The sequence below is a fragment of the Rattus norvegicus genome, chromosome 6, assembly GCF_021556685.1.
Source record: "Rattus norvegicus strain SHRSP/BbbUtx chromosome 6, alternate assembly SHRSP_T2T, whole genome shotgun sequence".
NCBI lineage: Eukaryota > Metazoa > Chordata > Mammalia > Rodentia > Muridae > Rattus > Rattus norvegicus.
In genome coordinates this window covers 136712763-136730536 of record NC_141539.1, presented here as the reverse complement: position 1 = coordinate 136730536, position 17774 = coordinate 136712763, and the positions used below count along the sequence as shown (strand labels likewise).

Genomic DNA, 17774 nt, shown 5'->3' with positions numbered 1-17774 from the left:
GGATTTCTAGGGCAGGATTCTTTGACAGGGCCTAAGTAGCCCTGGCTGTTCAAGACCTCGCTAGAGATGAGCTTACTGTGGTTTCTCCAAGTGCTTGGATGAAAGGCATGGCACCATAACCAGCAGAGAGCAGGATTCATGGACTAACGGCTGGTCATAATTCCTAAAGAACAGCTTGGTGGCTCTGCTTTGATAAGTGGAGTCATATATGGCTGTCTAGTGAAGACACAGTGACCTACAGCACACATGCGCATAGCCTCCATGCGGATCTCAAGAGAAGTCCACGTGTACCTGAGCAGTACCCATTCTTCTGTGACCCTCTGAAGGATCCTTTAAAGTTCTGAGGGATGGAAGAGAGGCTGGAGAGTCTCTGCTTAGCAGGGCACAGCTGCAGCAGCACATCCCTCTAGAGGCCTGGAATCCAGGGACTCAGAGTAAGATTTCAGGGTCATGGGGGCAAGCAGCTCCCGTGCACTCAGAGTTGATGGCGCTGGGCCTTCCTTCTACTGTATGGCTGTCTGCCTGGCCGATTGTCAACAGGGTGTCAGGACTGGATTCCAGCTCTCCCGTTTTTGCCTTTATCCACCCGCTGAAGGTCCTGGAGCATCTCTCGTCCTTGTTGGCCATGTGCTTTCTTCCAAACCCGTTCTCCTGTTCTTCCTTCCCACCGAGCTCCTGTTGCTGCCTGCTGCTCACACCAGGCACTGTACCCTTTCTCCCTCACTCACCCCAGACCAATCAAAGGGCCCATGCGGCTACCTCACTGAGTGCCTGCAGCAGGTGCCCTGCTGGCTTCCCTGGCTTTTCTAGCTCTCTCTTTTTGGACATGAGGCCCAGTGAGCCGTCCTCACCATTTCCCTTCCTCTCTTCGGTCCTGGAGACCCCATGCTCTGGACTCCCATGCTCTGCAGTGGACGTCACACCATTTCCCACTGCATCCCACTCCAAGCCCTCACTTGTTTTCTTTTGTTAAAAGTTTTTCAAGAGAGGGTGCTTCTGTGTAGCCCTAATTATCCTAGGACCCTCACTTCTTTTAAATACATGTAAATGTGGTGTGCGTGTGTGTTATAAAGTGCATGTGATACAAGTGCCCATGAAAGTCAGAAGTGCTGGATCCTCTGGACCTAGAGTTGAAGGTGATTGTGAACCACCATATGTGGATGCTGAAAATCAAAACCAGCCGTTGGCAGATGCGGTACATGCTCCTAACCACGCAGCAATCTTTCTAGCACTAAGTTTTGACTCTTGCTGTTGACTGACTGCTGCAATCTGAGTTCCGAGGCCCTCATCTGCGTTGTCTTGACCACAGCAGACAGGACAACAAACAGCCGTGACTTAAGCACTAGTCCAGATTGCATGCCCCAGGCCACAACCACCTAAAACAGCACTCTCAATCAAGGTGACAACTTCTTTGTGTCAAGTTCACTTCCCCACCCCTATATCTACCCATGTAGGTGTTGGGGAGAAGCTGTAGGTGTGATTTATGTGTGAATCACAGGGAGGGTGAGGACTATCAGGTACCACACAGAAAAAAACCCAACTCAGTGAGGCCAGGGCCCGGCGTTTGCTCGAGGCTTTGCACCACCCCCTCCCAGGGACCAGGAGGGCTGGGAGAAAGGGTGCTTCAAACCCGAAGCTGGGGTGTGGGGGACGTCTGTGCCCAGTGGGAGGAGCAGCAGTGAGCTGCAGGACTGCCTGAGCTAAGGCTTCAGTAGAGCATTAGGAGACAGTGCAAGGTTTTACTGAGAAAAAGTGAATTTTTAATTATCTTGTGAATCTACTTAGAAAAACACACACAAGCAATGTTCACAACTATAAATTTAAACCTTTTGCACTAAAAAAAAAAAAAAAAAAGCAAAAAAAAAATCACGAAACAAACACAAAACCACAGGCATGAACTGTAAACCTGTATTAATTATCAACTAGTCTTAAGGTTAATTCTTAGCAGTAATTCAGTATTTTCCTTCTTGGCAATTGTAATGTTTTAGCACCAAATGATCTCCCGCAGAGGTACTAGTAATGCTGGCTGCCAGTGCGAGGAGACGGCTCCCACACAGCCATCCACTCACAGCACACACAGGGTCTCGTGGTGCAGACGGTGTCACACTCTGACCCCCAGGGCAATGGAAACAAGACAGAGGCACGGGGTCACAGACTTTAATGTAGTGCATTCGCAGGGAAGGCCAGCCTTCGCTCCCAGGCCCGCTCTCGTCCTCAGACTTTAATGTCATGATTTAGAAGATGCACGTTATTGCCTAAATATTACTCTACACATTTCCATCAGTGCTCTGGAAACACCTTTGCTTGCTACTTAATTTACACCATAATTACTGGGTTACAGCTTTAGCTCGTTGGCAATTTTGGAAGCAATGTTTTTGAAAGCGATGGATGTCCCTGATATCCGCTTAAACCGGACCCCATTCAGAGACAGTCTTGGCAGCTTACAGACTTCCATCTCCCACTGCACCAGGCTCTCAGCGTGCCCGTCGCCATGGACACAGAAGAGCAGGAAGCGCTCCCTCTGCTCATAGTCGCAGGTATTGGCGTCCAGCACTTTGCGGATCTCCCGCATCATGTCACTGGGATCCATGGAACTAGTGGTTTTCATGCTCCAGGTGAAGCGCAGGGACCGAGGTTTGGCCTCTCTGTTCTCATCCTTTTGTTCCGAAGATACATTGCGACTGAAATGCACAGGCAGGGTGATTTTTAATTGCACTAGAAAAAGAACCTTTTTTTTTTTTTCTTAAACTTTAGCTACTCATCAACTTCTTCAGCTCACACAACTGATCCCATGCACATTTACCAGAGGCACACACACACCTGTATCTCCAACCCTGAACATAGAGAATGCACGCAAAATTCTACCTGGCTGGAAAACGTCCAGGAGCCATCTGTCCTGAGAATCTGTGAAATCAGGCAAAACAGAGTCCACTCCTGTACTTGGGCGGGTGCAGACCAGCAACCTCCTGCTCTATCACACACAGCTTCTCTATTACTAATAGCTGTGCTTGCCATGAGCGCCACAGACACCAGTGCTCAGAGGTTGACTCGGTGTTCCCAGCTTAGTGTTGCTGTCCCTCAGTCAGAATCAGAGTGCACAGGAAAGCCATCCATTCTCCCTCATCACCATCTACCTTTTTACTGTTTCTCTCCTTTGTTACAATTCTAATTTCATTCTTGAAAACACCCAGGCCATGTTCCTGTGCTATCAGCTGCTCAGAAGCGAGAAAGAAGCCATGAGCTTGAGGTGATCTGAACAATAGTGAAGCCCATCTCAAGATGGGCAAAACCAAGCACTACAAAGACCCACAACTTAGATGATGTCATTTTAATGAGACAGAGGGAAATGAACTGCTACAGCTCACCCGTCTGTGGAGAACTGAAATGAGTGGTCTGCACAAGGTGAGAGGCTCAAAGCATAGCTAAATTGCTACGTTAGATACTCCACAGGCTACAGAGACAAGCATTTTTGGGATCAGGAAACCTTACGTGAGGAGGTAGAAAGCAACACAAAATAATAAAATCCACCTTAACTACAAACAGTTTCAGGGTTGTTGTTTTCTTTCTTTGACAAGCATCTCATGGAGCTCACGCTTGCCCTGACCCACTGGGCCTCCTGCTCTGCTTCCCAAGTGTACAAATTCTAGGTGTATGCACCATGACTCATGAGTTTTTGTTCTGAACAGAGATACTGCCACCAAATGCAGAGGTAGGAAAGTACAGAATGCACTTAAGACCCATCCGACTAGATCAAAGTGACGTGCTGAAAAGCGCTGGCCTTTACAGAGCACCTGCACTGCAAGCCTTGTCTTGCTCTATACCAGGAGGCAGGAAGGTGCCATCACCACCTTCCTGTGGTGGATGGGGCAATACATATTTGGAAAGGCAGCGTCTGCTTCTGTGCTGGGACAGGCCTGGGAGGAGAATACCTCCTCACCTCCACCTTAAAGGGAAGCCTACACAGTGCTCAGTGCCTCAGAGACAGTAGTCAAGCAGGAGGCATCAAGGAAGACTTTCACTGGGAAAGGTATCACCACAGCAGCCTGTACTGGAAAGAACAGCAGGAGGCCGCCTACCACTACAGACACAGAATCCGGAGCTGATCTGTGATTCCGTATTCACACAACAAGAAACCAAAAGGCAAACACATTACTGCTATAATCATCATTTAAAAAGAAACGCCAACTCAGCCCTCCTGAGTGGACTCAAGTTATCAAGAGACAAATCTAAACTGGGGCTGAGGCTGCTTAGGAAGGCTGCCTTGGCACACTGCTGCCCTCTTATGGCTGCTGGGGCAAAAAGCAGTCTCCTAGGTCCAGCAAGCAGAGTCAGCAGCCTCAACAACATTCTAGAACCAGAGCCTCGACAGTATCAGGCCCACTATTCTTGAATAAGCAGAAAGCAGCATTGGTCATGCCTGTCACAACAATGAGGTAGGACAGTACTTAGAAAATATTTGAAGTAAAGTCATCCCTCACCTTGAGCCCTCATATCTCCCGTTCCTCTCATATTCAGTTGGAAGTCTCAATGGACAGAACGGAGAAGCAAAGGAAAGTGGGAGAGAGAAAAGAAATCTTACAAACGGGTACATTGCATATCAAGAAAAACATTACACAGTGAATAAGCCCAGGCCTTTTTGGGTTACCGCTAACAACTCCTCCTCTTCCTCCTCCTCCCCCTCCCCCTCCTCCTCCTCCTGCTCCTCCTCCTCCTGCTCTTCCTCTTCCTCCTCCTCCTCCCCCCCCCTCCTCCTCCTGCTCCTCCTCTTCCTCCGTCTGACTCAGCTGATGATGTCCTCTGTGAGGACAGAGCTGTGCAGAGGCTGCACATTCAGGAAAACTGGGTTCCAGTGCTGCACTCATGGTTTTGGACTAGAGCTATTCTATGTTAGTGCTCTGCACAGCGCAGCTTTCATTTAGAAAGAAGTCAGTTATCAGCAGACTTCCACATTCAAATATAACAAATCTGTGAAATGAAAGTTAGCTATTTGGGAAGATTCCCTGAAAATCACCCTGGAGTGGCCCTTGGAACAAAGGCCCTCTGCAGTTCAATGACACCATGCTTCATAAACAGAAGAATGCAGCCTGGTCTTCTTGAGAGTGGCAGGCAGACAGGAACTGTAACTAACTCTCTCTCTCTCATCTTCCTTCCTCCCATTCTCTTGAGACAGGTCTCTTTTATGCAGCCTTTCTAGTCTAGAACTCCATAGAGCTCCATATATAGCCTAGGTGGTCTCTGCCTCCCAGGTGACAGGATTAAGGGTGTGAGCCGTCACACTGGCTAGGCAGTAACCTTAATATCAGAGCTTCTGCTTTATGTGTGCACATTCCAAGAACATCAATATTTCTGGTCTCTTATTGTCAAAACCAAAGATATGAACCCAACTGGAACCTACTTACTATCATGCTCTAGTGAAACAATGGCACGTGCTTCCTTCAATGAGAAGTGGCTAAGAATAGTTTGCTCTTCACCTCTCCAAAAATGCTAGACATTTCTGCTGTGAAGTGACCGGCCCTGAGTTTCTATATGAAATGAGACTGAGGGTTTGATGTCCATCTTTAACATCAGACATGGCCTTTGCCAACTCAATCCTCAGAAAATAATGGCAATGTCTAACACAATTATCACTTACCTTCTGCATGTTTGCGGCTAAATCATTAATTGTACACTGATTACTGAGCATATCATCTTTAAACAGGAGCATGCTAAGTGCTATTAGTACCAAGACATAATTATCTGGATGCTAAATCATTCTACTGAAGAAGAGTGCACAGGGCGTCATGCACAGGCCTTTGCTGAGTGGGTGCTGCGGTGCCTTTAAAATGCCCAAGAGTTAATCTATCTCTTTCCAGTTTCCTTTCAAGGAAATGAGGATTTAGTTCTTAGCAGAAAGTTTAGTTTTAAAGCAAAGAACAAAAATAACACAAAAATAGGACCAAAAGCCAAACCTGATGTTAATTGCAGGAGCCATTTGGGGAGGGTGGGGTGAGGCTTGAGGAGTAAGTGTATATATATATATATAAATCCTACCTTTTGATAAACCTGAATGACATGTTTCTAAAAGAAATTAAGCCAAAAAAAAAATTAACAGAAAAGACTTGTACAAATTAAACAGAAAACCTAATTAATTATAGTAAGAATAGAAAAACCAAACAAAAACAAACACCAGGGCTCCTCTTCTGGCCAATACCAATAAAAGCAACATTTGTTGAGAAAGTAAAATTATTGTAATCACTTTTTTTTTTAAGATTTATTATATATATGTACACTGTAGCTGTCTTCAGACACACCAGAAGAGGGCATCAGATCTCATTACAGATGGTTGTGAGCCACCATGTGGTTGCTGGGAATTGAACTCAGGACCTCTGGAAGAGTAGTCAGTGCTCTTAACCGCTGAGCCATCTCTCCAGCCCTACTGTAATCACTTGAGTGTGGTTTTTAATTTGAAACATAAACACTTGTTTAGTTATAGTAACTAAATTCATTACAAAATCTTTTAAAATAAAATTCAGTGTTTGAAAACGATCATGAACATTGGTGTATGGTGGCACACGCACTTGGGAGGTAGAGGAGGCAGGAGGATCTCTGAATTTGAGGCTGGCCAGGTCCACAGAGTGAGTTCCAGGGCAGCTAGGCTCTACAGAGGAACCCTGTCTTGGAAAACAAAAGCAAACAAACAAAACCAAAACCCAGACCCCCACAAACCCAACCAACCAAAGGAAAAGTTCTCATGACCACCACTCACTCCACTGTTATTGACTCAGAGGCTGGCCTTGTGTCTGCAACCTGCTCCCACCTGAGTGCCGAAGTTACAGACTGTCACCACGCCTGCAAATTCAATGTCATCTAACGGTACTCTGTGGTGCACATGCAATGCGACTATTCTCACATTCCTACAGATCACTGTATAAGCAGAACTCTTGCCTTCTGTTGCAAAAACACAAAAGCTCAAATTACAAGTCACCTAGCCAAGAAGAGGATCGTCATGTGTTGATATGGTCCTCAATCTAGCTGTGGTAGAAGCATCAAGTGCTGTGAATTTGAGGCCAGTCAGGTCTATGAATACCAAGTTCCAGAGCCAGTGCTACATAGCAAGGTCATGGATTTTAAAAAGGGGGTAAGGCTGGTAATTCTGCTTGGTAGTATTTGTGTAACATGCATGAAAACTCTGGGGTGGAGGTTGGGGATTTAGCTCAGGGGATTCAGCCAAGCAAGCGCAAGGCCTTGGGTTCGGTCCTCAGCTCCAAAAAAACAAAAAAACAAACAAACAAAAAAACCAACCAACCAACCAACCAACCAACCAACCAACCAACCAACCAACCAAAAAAAACCTCTGGGGTTCATCTACAGTATTTCATGAAATGGTGCATGACTAGGCATGTCTGTCTTTTTTTTTTTTTTTTTTAAAGATTTAGTTATTTATTATATATAAGTACACTGTCGCTGTCTTCAGACACAGCTGGAAGAGGGCATTAGATCCCATTACAGATGGTTGTGAGCCACCGTGTGGTTGCTGGGATTTGAACTCAGGACCTCTGGAAGAACAGTCAGTGCTCTTAACCACTGAGCCATCTCCCCAGCCCCTGGACATATCTGTCTGAAGGTAAGAGGATGAAAAGTACGTGGTCATCCTTGGTAACACAGTGAGTTTGAAGCCAGCGTGAGGTACATGAAACCGTGTCTCAAACCACCCAAAACACAACAACAAATTTAAAGAGAGACACAGCTGTGCTGAACAGAGTCTGGCAGGAAAAGCCCAGTGTTACAATCGTCACGGACACACACATATATTCAACAAATGATGGTGCTAACAAAGTTTTTGATTTTTTTTTCCTTTCTAATTTTTCCTTTCGGGTTTAACTTTGTACTACTTTTAGGGGAGTTCAAACTCTTGACCTGGGCATCTGTTACTGTGCTGGGTTCTATCCACAGCTATTCTGAGTGCATGTAGCCTAGGCTGGACACATTGGCTTAGACGGGATGAAGGTATCCCATTGTAGTCTATGCTGTAGACAACTGCTCTCCACATCATACAGACGAAACATGGTTGGTGCACACAGGACTGTGCATGTAAAATACTTTTAATTAGACCTCACATAAACGTATTATTTCAAAAGGATTTTTAGCCTCCATCCTCCTCTCCCTGTGCTGGAGATCAAGCACGGGCCTTCTGAGTTACACCACTGAACTATATGCCAGGCAACAAGGCTGTTAAAAATGTTTATTTATGTATTAGGTGTATGAGGTTTGCCTGTATGAAGGTATAACAGGGCCCAAGGAAGTCACAAGAAGGTGACGGGTTCTGTAGAGCTGGAGCAGGAGTAGACAACCACCAGTAGACATGTGGGTGCTGGGAACTGAGTGGGTTTTCAGAAAGAGTAGTGAGTGTTTTACCCTCCAGACTCTCACAAAGTTTTGAAAATACATTTTAGTTCCTGATTTTCTAGGTAAGTCAAAAGTTACTGTGAGATAAAACTTATGTACTTTTAATATTTCTTCCCTCAAACCTTTTTTTAATATACAAATAAGGCAGAAGGAAGATAGTGGGAAACAGACTGAAGACCGACACTGTGCTTGGGATGATGTGGGCCAATTCGAGGCCTGTGTCTGGGCTGCAGCAACACACGGCCAGCAGGGTCTGGCAGCTTGGTTTATTACCTGTAAGTGTGTTGTGTGCACCTGTACTTATGCATACATGGATGGCACGAGATCCTTCTGGAGTGACTGCAACTCACATTAAATGGGTATTGGGACTCAAACCCCTGTCCTCTACAAGAGCAGCATGGCATTCTTACACACCGAACCATCTCTAGGGTTAGAAGATTCTGCCAGCCTGGGGATACAGAGGAAAATCTGCCTCAAATAAATAAAAAAAAAAAACAAACAAACAAACAAAAAAAACAAACTGGAGGTGGGATGGCTGGTCGGACTGCTCAGTGGTTAAGAGCACTAGGTCCTCCTGCAGATGATGTAACGCAACTCCGATCCCCAGTCCTACATGGTAGCTGAAAACTACCTGTGACTCGGATTTCAGGGAAGTCCAATGTGTATAGAGGCACCAGACACACGCATGGTGCACTGACATACGTGCAGGCCCTGTAGACCAGGCTGGCCGTCAATTCTCACGTGTTGGGATCAAACGCTAAGACCCCACACTGCCCAGCCTAAAATCTCAACAGAAGACTAGAGGCAGCTATAAATTATAAAGTATGATGCAGAGGAGAGAGGCAAGTGGATCTCAATGAGTTCAAGGCCAGCTTGGTCTATAGAGCAAATTCTAGGACAACCAGGACTATACAGAGAAACCCTGTCTTGAAAAACCAGGAAAAACAAAACAGTGGAGAGAGAAATAGGGAATAGGATATTCAGATAGGTATGTACTCATTGTACATTGAGAAATATGTGTACTATTATAGGGCTATCATATATAAAATGTACGTGATACAGATGTCACATAACATACAAATATATATGTATATATAGAAAATAGGGCTGGGGATTTAGCTCAGTGGTAGAGCGCTTACCTAGGAAGCGCAAGGCCCTGGGTTCGGTCCCCAGCTCCGAAAAAAAAAGAACCAAAAAAAAAGAAAATAACTGAGAGCCTGAGGACTTGCGCTTTCCCAGGACCCAAGCTGATTCCCAGAATCCACATGATGTCCCACAACTGTTCAGGACTCCAGTTCCAGGGGACCTGGCGCCCTCTTCTGTCCTCCTCCAGCATTAGGCATGAAAGTGGTACACAGACACACATTTGAGCAAAACACTTGTACACATAAAATAAATAAATCTACAAGAACAACAACAACAACAACAACAAAAAAAAAACCCAAACAACCAAAACAAACTACATATGCCTAGCTATCTGCCTATGTACTTTAGCACAAAATAGCCTTCAAATATTAGCTGACCTGTCCTCTTCAAAAATATTTTGTTTTTGTTTTATTTTGTTTTGTTTGTTCTTTGCCTACTGTATGGCTATGGCCCTCTTGTATGCAGTTCCCTCAGCCACCAAACGAGGGCACCAGATCTGTTATAGATGACTGTTGGACACTCTCTGAGTCCTCTGAGAGCAACACACACTCCTAAGCTGTGAGCCACCACTCCGGACTGTGCACTTGGCTTTTGTCTTCCGGCACATGTGCTGTGTCAGCTGGACTGAGTCAACCCCAGGACAGTAGGGAAATCCCTGTGGACGTGAAGGTCCGGGCACACCAGGTAGGAACGCTAACTGTCTTAGAGTGCCGGGCATCTGGGCAGGACTCAAGTGTGCCCAGTGATCTCTGTGGGGTCAGACTCAAGGCTCGACACCACTGAGTTTCAATTCAGTGTTGGAGATCGCTCATCCCTAGTCTGGAGGACAATGTAGGCTAAGCACATCTACAAGGTACAGAAGCGACCTTCTCCTCGTTGAGTCTGGAGTCGGATACTGAATCCTCCTTGAAAACAAGAAGAGTATCTTTATCTGAACAATGTTGGGAGGAAGCTCCAGAGTAGCCAGTGTGGAGCTACAGCCCAGCCTACAGGGGAGAGCACGTCTGTTCAAGCCTGGGAAATCGGAGGGACAGGTAAACCTGCCCTGTGCCTGAAGATCTATCTCCACGTGTAATGAGGAAGCACTTCTAGGTGACTGAGGGAGGGGCTGGGGGCTGACGCCTTTACAAATGCTATGTGTGTGATACTCACCCACACAGTGTGCCTGTGTGAGTATGAGAGTGAGCACGTGGCCCATGGAAAGGTCAGGGACAACTGAGCCAAACCGACAACCCCATTGCAGCGCTCCCACTGTGCAGGGATCTGTGTTCATGTGGTGTGTGTGCAATGACCTTGGGGCTAAAGGACAGCACCAGGCCTTCTGCCTGTCACTCTTTACCTCACTCCTGCAGCGCCATCTTTCCTCCCTCCCTCCCTCCCTTCCTGTATATGGAACTTTTGCCTGCATGTAAGTGGCATCACATGCATGCTGTGCCTATGGAGGCCAGAAGAGGGCTCAGAACCCCTGGAACTGGAGTTGTGGCTAACTGAGAGCTTCTCTGTGGCACTGAACTGAACCTGGGATCTCTATGAGAGCAGCCTACCGGCTGAGCCGTCTCTATAGCCCCTACAATGGGGTCTTTAGTGAACCTAAAACTAGTGTAGTGGTGGACAGTAAGCCTCAGCGTCGCCCAGCGCTGTGGTCCTGAGCAGTCTTTGGCTACATGCTGACTTAGGAGTCGCTCTTACAGAGACCCCCCTACAGCTCCCAAGGGCTGGTATTTTAAGCCAGTGCTAGTCTTACAGTACCAAAGAGCAAAAAGGAGACAGTAAGTGGGAGGGTTTTAATGATACTCAACTTGCTAACGTGGAAGAGAGAGGGTTGTGGGTTTAGAGACATTCACAGTGGAACTGTTTTTCTTGGTGATTGCTAAGGTGCAATGGATGGTCGTGAGGACGGCGTGTGAATGACACAGACAATAACTGTAGTAATACTTCTTCCCAAGGGCTAGATGACTTTTACTATTGTGAACGATGCTGAGCCTACTTTAGAACTCTGAAAACCTAAAGTTGGAGACACATAAACTGGAAACACAAGAGCTAGGAGAAGAGCGGGAAGGACCCAGGCAGCAGCCTCTCACACTGGGAGAGCATTTGCTTCTTCTCTTTGTCTTTGCTGCAACAGAACAGCATCACTTACCTTCTGGTGAGTTTAGAAGTTAGTTTGCTAAAAAGATTAGTGGAGCCTCTGCTTCGCGTCTGGGACAGCGGTGTGGCTTCATGGGACAAGCTGGGTGAGGCTGGGGGGCCATTATATGTTGCGGTTCGCCGCTCTCGAGGCTGCCCGTGGAAAGTGCTACGGCTGGCTGTGCCCCTTGGGAAGCGGATGCGATCTGGGGTTGTCGCACTGCTAATACTGTGTGTAGAAGCAACTGGAGTCCTCTGATCTGGAGTGGTGCTAGGAAAGCAGAAAGAGAGACATCTTTGTTCCCAAAATAAGACACCGGAGAACTTGTAAGTACAATATACCTTTCACAAAGAAACTGAACTACAGCAGCCATTGTGAACCCAGATCCACAGGGTATTTTACAGGACTTAGGAGCAAAAGTAAGCTCAGTGGGAAGGGATAGAAAAGGAACAGGATGAGAGACAAAGCTCAAGAAATGTAGGGGTGCAGTATATGTACATTTTCAAGATTAATATATGGTGGTGGAGAATAGCTGACTCAGCTTTCCCCACTACTTCCCCTTTAAGCTGCTCCCACACAGAACTAGACAAAAGGAAAGGCTGCATGTGAAGAGGAACAGCCAACCAAGAGTCTCTGGAAGCGCACACACAGATGGCGGGAATATGGAACCCACATGCTAACAGCAGGCTGGGGAGGGGGTTTCTTATACCTCTGTAGTATGCCAAGGCACGGAAACAGGCACATACACCCACACAGACACCACAGACACAATGAAACAGGATGTGCGTAACTGAAACTAGATGGAGGAAGGACACCTTGTGAACAATTGGAACGAAATCTTGGACCATAAAATCCACAGCACAAAACTAAGCAGCAGTGGGCACACATTAGCTTCACAGGAATGTGCGTTTTCTTACATAGCCTTGAAGGTATCTCCTTCACTGTCTATTGGAGGTAACACCATCTTGGGGTGCCCAGAGGCTGACACGGACATCGACCTCTGATGTCTCAGCCGACAGGTAGATGTGGCACAGAGTGAGGCAGGGCTAGCTGCGTAAGCGAACACTTCTGTCAGGCTGGGAGAGGGTTTGGGTTCAGGCGGAGGCAGAAACAACAGTGTGATGGAACAGTGACCAAAGAGCAGCCTGCTGTCTAACACACACCCCTTCTCCCCAGACCCCTGCGGACCTCCTGACATTAACTCACTTTAACTCGTTTGGGGATTCTGGGACAATTGCTGACCTGTTAACTGGTTTTGCAAATAGCAGTTTAAAAAACTCATTTTCTTAAAGAAAACAACATGTTTTCATGTTTGACTACTTCTATATGTGTCCTCCAAACTCTACCTAAAATAAAACACATCCTAAAGGAGAGATCTCCATATAAATGTACCGGTGAAATGAACTTGGCGCTAGCACATGGCACCTCTTACCTGTTCCCCTTTAAATGAACGACTAAGTCATGGGCATCCTAGTTAGTATAATCAGAGCATCCTGTGTCATTTGAACATCACAGTTCCGAACCCTCTCACCATTCAAGACGTTTACTCCTCGTAAAGAGCATGCAGGATTTCTACTGGGTGCAGAGGCCCTTACCAAGATAGGACAGCTCAGCCTGTGGACTACTTATGGAGTGGGCATCACAGCGATCTAAAGCCTTCAGACGTGCCCACATAGAGCAGTGCCCTAGGAACTGGTTCTCTCTTCACCTTTACATGGGTTCTGGAGATCAAAGTCCAGTTACTAGGTTTGTATGGCAAATGACAAATGCCTTTCCCTACAAAGCTGTCTCATGTGACTGCTCTGTCCAGCTGCTGACAAGTTTTACCAACCTGGAAGGTAGCATCAATAAGTGCATGGAGCACATCAAGGAAAGAGAAAGCAGGAGAGGCTTGGCTTCTCCTCTGGAGAAGGTAAGTAGTCTTAGAGACTTGAGAAGGGACAGGTTTGGGGGTAGAGCAAGAGGTGGTTGTTCTTCAAGAAGTAACTACAGGGGAGACTGGCCCAAAAGTCGGGGCAAGGTCTACAGGTTCACCAGCATGAAAAGAGCAACTGCAGATATTCTCCAACACTGACTGGATCCTCCCCCAACTACAAGACCCATCTAAAGAAAAGTAGAATTCCTACTTTAATTATGAACTGTTTGGTTAGGTTTTTTATTCTTTTAGATAGTGTGTGATGTGTGGTGTGTGTCAGTGACCAGCCTGGACACTCTAAGATATGAGATCACCTGGAGCTGGAGCCGCAGTTCCACCAGCAAGTGCTCTTAACTGCTGGGCCATCTCTCTGGCCTACCACCCTCCACTCACTTTTTTGTTTTGTTTTTGAAACATGGTGTCACTGTGTAGCTCTGAGTGCACTGGAACTCACTATGCCAATCAGGTTGGCCTCCCCAAAAGTTCTGGATTAGTGGTAAATGTTCCGCCATGCTCAGCCACAGATCTGCTTCTAAAGTCTACATCAGGGTCTACACCTTAATTTACTGTTAGCTAAACTTTAAGCTGGTACAATCAAATTCTCTAAAACATTCTACTTATGTACGATACATCAATCATAAGGGGCAATATATTCTAGATGGTCGTCAAGTTGGTTGTTGTAATAGATCAAAATTACCTAACACTGGCTATAAATATTCTCATCTATAACAATCTATAAAGGAACAGAAGGTATACTACAACTTTAGAAGTTTACTTTATTTTATTTTAAAGCAAGTCTCTAAGACAGCCCCCACCCCTCGTTTCCCAAGCTCTGTGATTACACACATGTGCTGCCCTGCTTAGTCTCATGCAAAAAATCTAGTAGGAACAATGTTTTTCTCCTCTTTTTTCCCCTCAAGACAGGGTTTCTTTGCATATAGTCCCAGCTATCCTGGAGGCTGCTCTGTAGACCAGGCTGGTGTTGTATTCAGAGATCTGCCTGCATCTGTCTGTCTAGTGAGCACCAGCACCAGCATGCCCCGCCCACCAACGCATTTTCTTAACATTCAAGCAGAATGAAACCAGCACTCTACAAAGTGTCCAGTGCTAACCCTAACCCTGAATCATTTGGGAAGATGAACTCACAATTGAGAGAATACCTCCATCAAGACTGGCCTGTAGGCAGATCAGTCAGGCACTTTCTTGACTAATGACTGACACTGGAAGGCCCAGCCCTCTGTGGGTGTGGTCAGCTCTAGGCAGGTGGGTGGTCCTGGCTGTAGAAGTAATGCATGCAAGGCTGAGAAAGACGCTAGCAAGCAGTGCTCTTGCAAGGCCTCTGCCTCCCTTCTTGTCTCCAGGCTCCTGCTCCGATTTCCTTCAGTGATAGATTATAACCTGGGAGGTGAGATACAGCCTTTCTTCCTCTTGCAGTTGCTTTTGGTCAAGGAGTTTTATCCAGCAACAGAATCCCTAAGACATGGCACAACTGTTTTTCTGTGTTTTGTTTTTGTGATTGCAACTGATTTCCTTCTTTTTTAAAGCTTGAATGCACTAGGCTGCTAGGAAATAGCTGAGAGCTCACATCAGGACTCGTGTGAAATGTTTTGGTGCTCAGTAAAAGCATACTCAGCAGCGAGGCCCACTGGTGAAGGCCTACAGTTCTAGATACCAGGAGGATGAAGCTAAAAGATGGAAGTTCAAGGCCTGCCTTAGGCAACTTGTGAGACCCTGTCCAAAACAAAAAGCTAAAGGGCCGGCCATAGAGCCAGCTCAGGTAGACTTCTCTAGTCCAGCAGTGGGAAAAATAAACAGACAACGATAATAAAACCACCACTGCACATGGCAAGAGGATAAATCGCATTATTTGGTGAGCTTTTTCAATACTTCACGTTCAGAGTATAAGAGAGAAGGTACTTAGAAATGTTAAGTACATGCACTACCCACGGCTTTATCAGAAATCATTCCTGATAACAGAGGGAGATGCAGGCATGACGAGGAAACCTGTGCAGAGAGGGGCATTGTGCTCACCCAGAGACTCAGCAACCATCTCAGGGGAAAGCGTGGTCTCACTTGACCCTTCGGGGTTTACGCCTGCGAGGCCAGTGCTCTACGACTGAGCATTTTGTGAGGGGCTCACTTAGCAGTAAGAGCTAGGCTTGGATTAGAGGCCTCTGACACCATGACTAGCTTTCTTTTCCTTTATTTTTTTAAAATAATTATTTACTTACTTCATCCATGTGAATAACCTGTCACTGTTTTCAGACACCAGAAGAGGGCATCAGACCCCATTACGGATGGCTGTGAGCCACCAATGTGGTTGCTGGGAATTGAACTCAGGATTTCTGGGAGAGCAGTCAGTGCTCTTAACCGCTGAGCCATCTCTCCAGCCCCCACACCTAGCTTTTAAAGCTTTCCACTTCATTTCTAAGACAAAAAGTGCATCAGAATTTTAGCAGAGCCACTGTGTCTGGCATGGATCTGGAGTAATGGCACCTAGGCTTTTTGTAAATAGTCAGTGATTGTTATGTGAGGTTCATGAAGTTGCTCTTCCTGAAGGGCTCACACAGACTTTGCATAACTTAAATTCAGGGACATACCTGGCAAACCAGACGTCTCCTATAGCCGAGAATTGCTTAGTAATGATTCGTCAGACAACTCCTAGAGCAGATAGGAGGCTCTGGTACACAGAAAGTAACTTTCAGAGTTTAGTCTTTCAGAGCTGGTCCTCCCACTGTTGAGACGCCTGAATTCATCCTGTAGTGTCTGTCTCTCCTGCATAACCCAGTGTACACATCTGGTGCCCAATGTCATGCAGGTTGGAGAAAGACAGAGCTGGAAGTAATGTAGACTCACAGGGTAGATGAGACTCCAGGATTTGGCAGGGACATGAAAATTCCTCATTTAGGGGTGGGGATTGTACAGTTGCTACAGAGGCAAATAAGAAAAGCTCCAGAGATAAGGAATTTAAAGAAAAACATATTTTCCTGGCAGAAGGAAGAGAAACATTTACTCAAGGCCTACAAATAGAAAGGCTCCAGAAGCAAAAACAGAGGAAGGGAAAGGCTCTTCCCGATAGAAAATGGTGTGGTGGTGGCGGTGGCAACTGGAACGCACTCATTTGCTACTATCTGCCTGGAGCTCTTTCTGCAAGGACCCAGTGCAGAGCAGCAGCTGCTGAACCCTACCATGAAGCAGCCTAGAATTTCCCTCATTTTTGTTTAAACGTTTTTGTTTTTCCTTAATTGCAAGACACACTGGATATCATTGGCCCTGTCATGGCAAAAAAATTAAAACAAGCCAAACTTCTAATACAAAAACAATGACAACCAGGGCTTAAGCACCAAGCCAATGCTGTTTAAATTTCCAGAGGTATTGGCCACTCATTACAGGGAGGACAGTCTCTGCTCTTGATGATCTAGTTAATGCTTAATTTTCATAATAAATAAACGGAAAGAGCAAAAGTCACAGAACTGAGCTCTATCATTGGGTACTCTCAATCTGTTTCTCACTACCAAGGACTTGGCTCTGCTCTTTAAGTGGCTTCCTGGAAGCTCTCAGTTAAACTCTATAAAGAGCGACCACCTGACACTCAGCAGGGCATTCGCTTATTAGATAATGGGGCTGCTGAGCCTGTGGCTCCTAGAGAAACTCACTGACAAAAAGCCTAGGCCATCCCTAGGGGATTCACGCCAGATACAATGGGTCTGCTAACTGTTACAGAAAGAAAAACAGAAATGCAAATGTAACATTGAAGGCCATCTGTCGCAGAGGGGAGATCAACCCCCACACTCCCCAAACAAAACCCTCCAGGTTCCACCTCACAGGTATGGTGTGTGTGGTGCTGAGACAGGCCAAGGAGCGTCTTCATGGAGGAAAGCACTTGCTGGGCAGTGCTGGCATGTGCTGGCTCTAGCCCAGCACTGAGGAGGCAAGAGGCAACCCGGTTTACAGAGGGAGAGTCAGGAATGCCAGGGCTCCGGGGGAAACCCCGTTTTGAATCACCCCCAACAAACAAAGATCCAACAACAAAAAAATACCCAAACAAGCAACAAAAGGAGGAAACGTGTGTCGGTCTGTTGTCCTCCTTTTTACTGTGTCAGTGCAGTGTGGGCTCCGTTTGTTATGTTTTCTATCACTCTGAACCAGAAGCTCGCCATTTTGGCTGACTGGCTGGCCCACTCTTGGGTCTGCCATCTA

General features: G+C 46.3%; 1 protein-coding gene across 23 annotated transcripts in view; it reads right to left on the bottom strand.

The window, feature by feature from the left end:
• Nucleotides 1-1737: 1737 nt before the first annotated feature.
• Nucleotides 1738-17774, bottom strand: part of Mark3 (microtubule affinity regulating kinase 3) — an 89248-nt gene continuing 73211 nt past the window's right edge. For 6 of the 23 annotated variants that reach the window (XM_087552178.1, XM_087552181.1, XM_087552189.1 and 3 more), the window contains 3 exons: nucleotides 11672-11929; nucleotides 4479-4523; nucleotides 1738-2681 (listed from right to left, as the gene is read on the bottom strand). In XM_087552178.1, coding sequence (XP_087408304.1) covers nucleotides 2336-2681; nucleotides 4479-4523; nucleotides 11672-11929 — 649 coding nt within the window. In that variant the 3' untranslated portion in view covers nucleotides 1738-2335. 23 annotated transcript variants of the gene reach the window in all.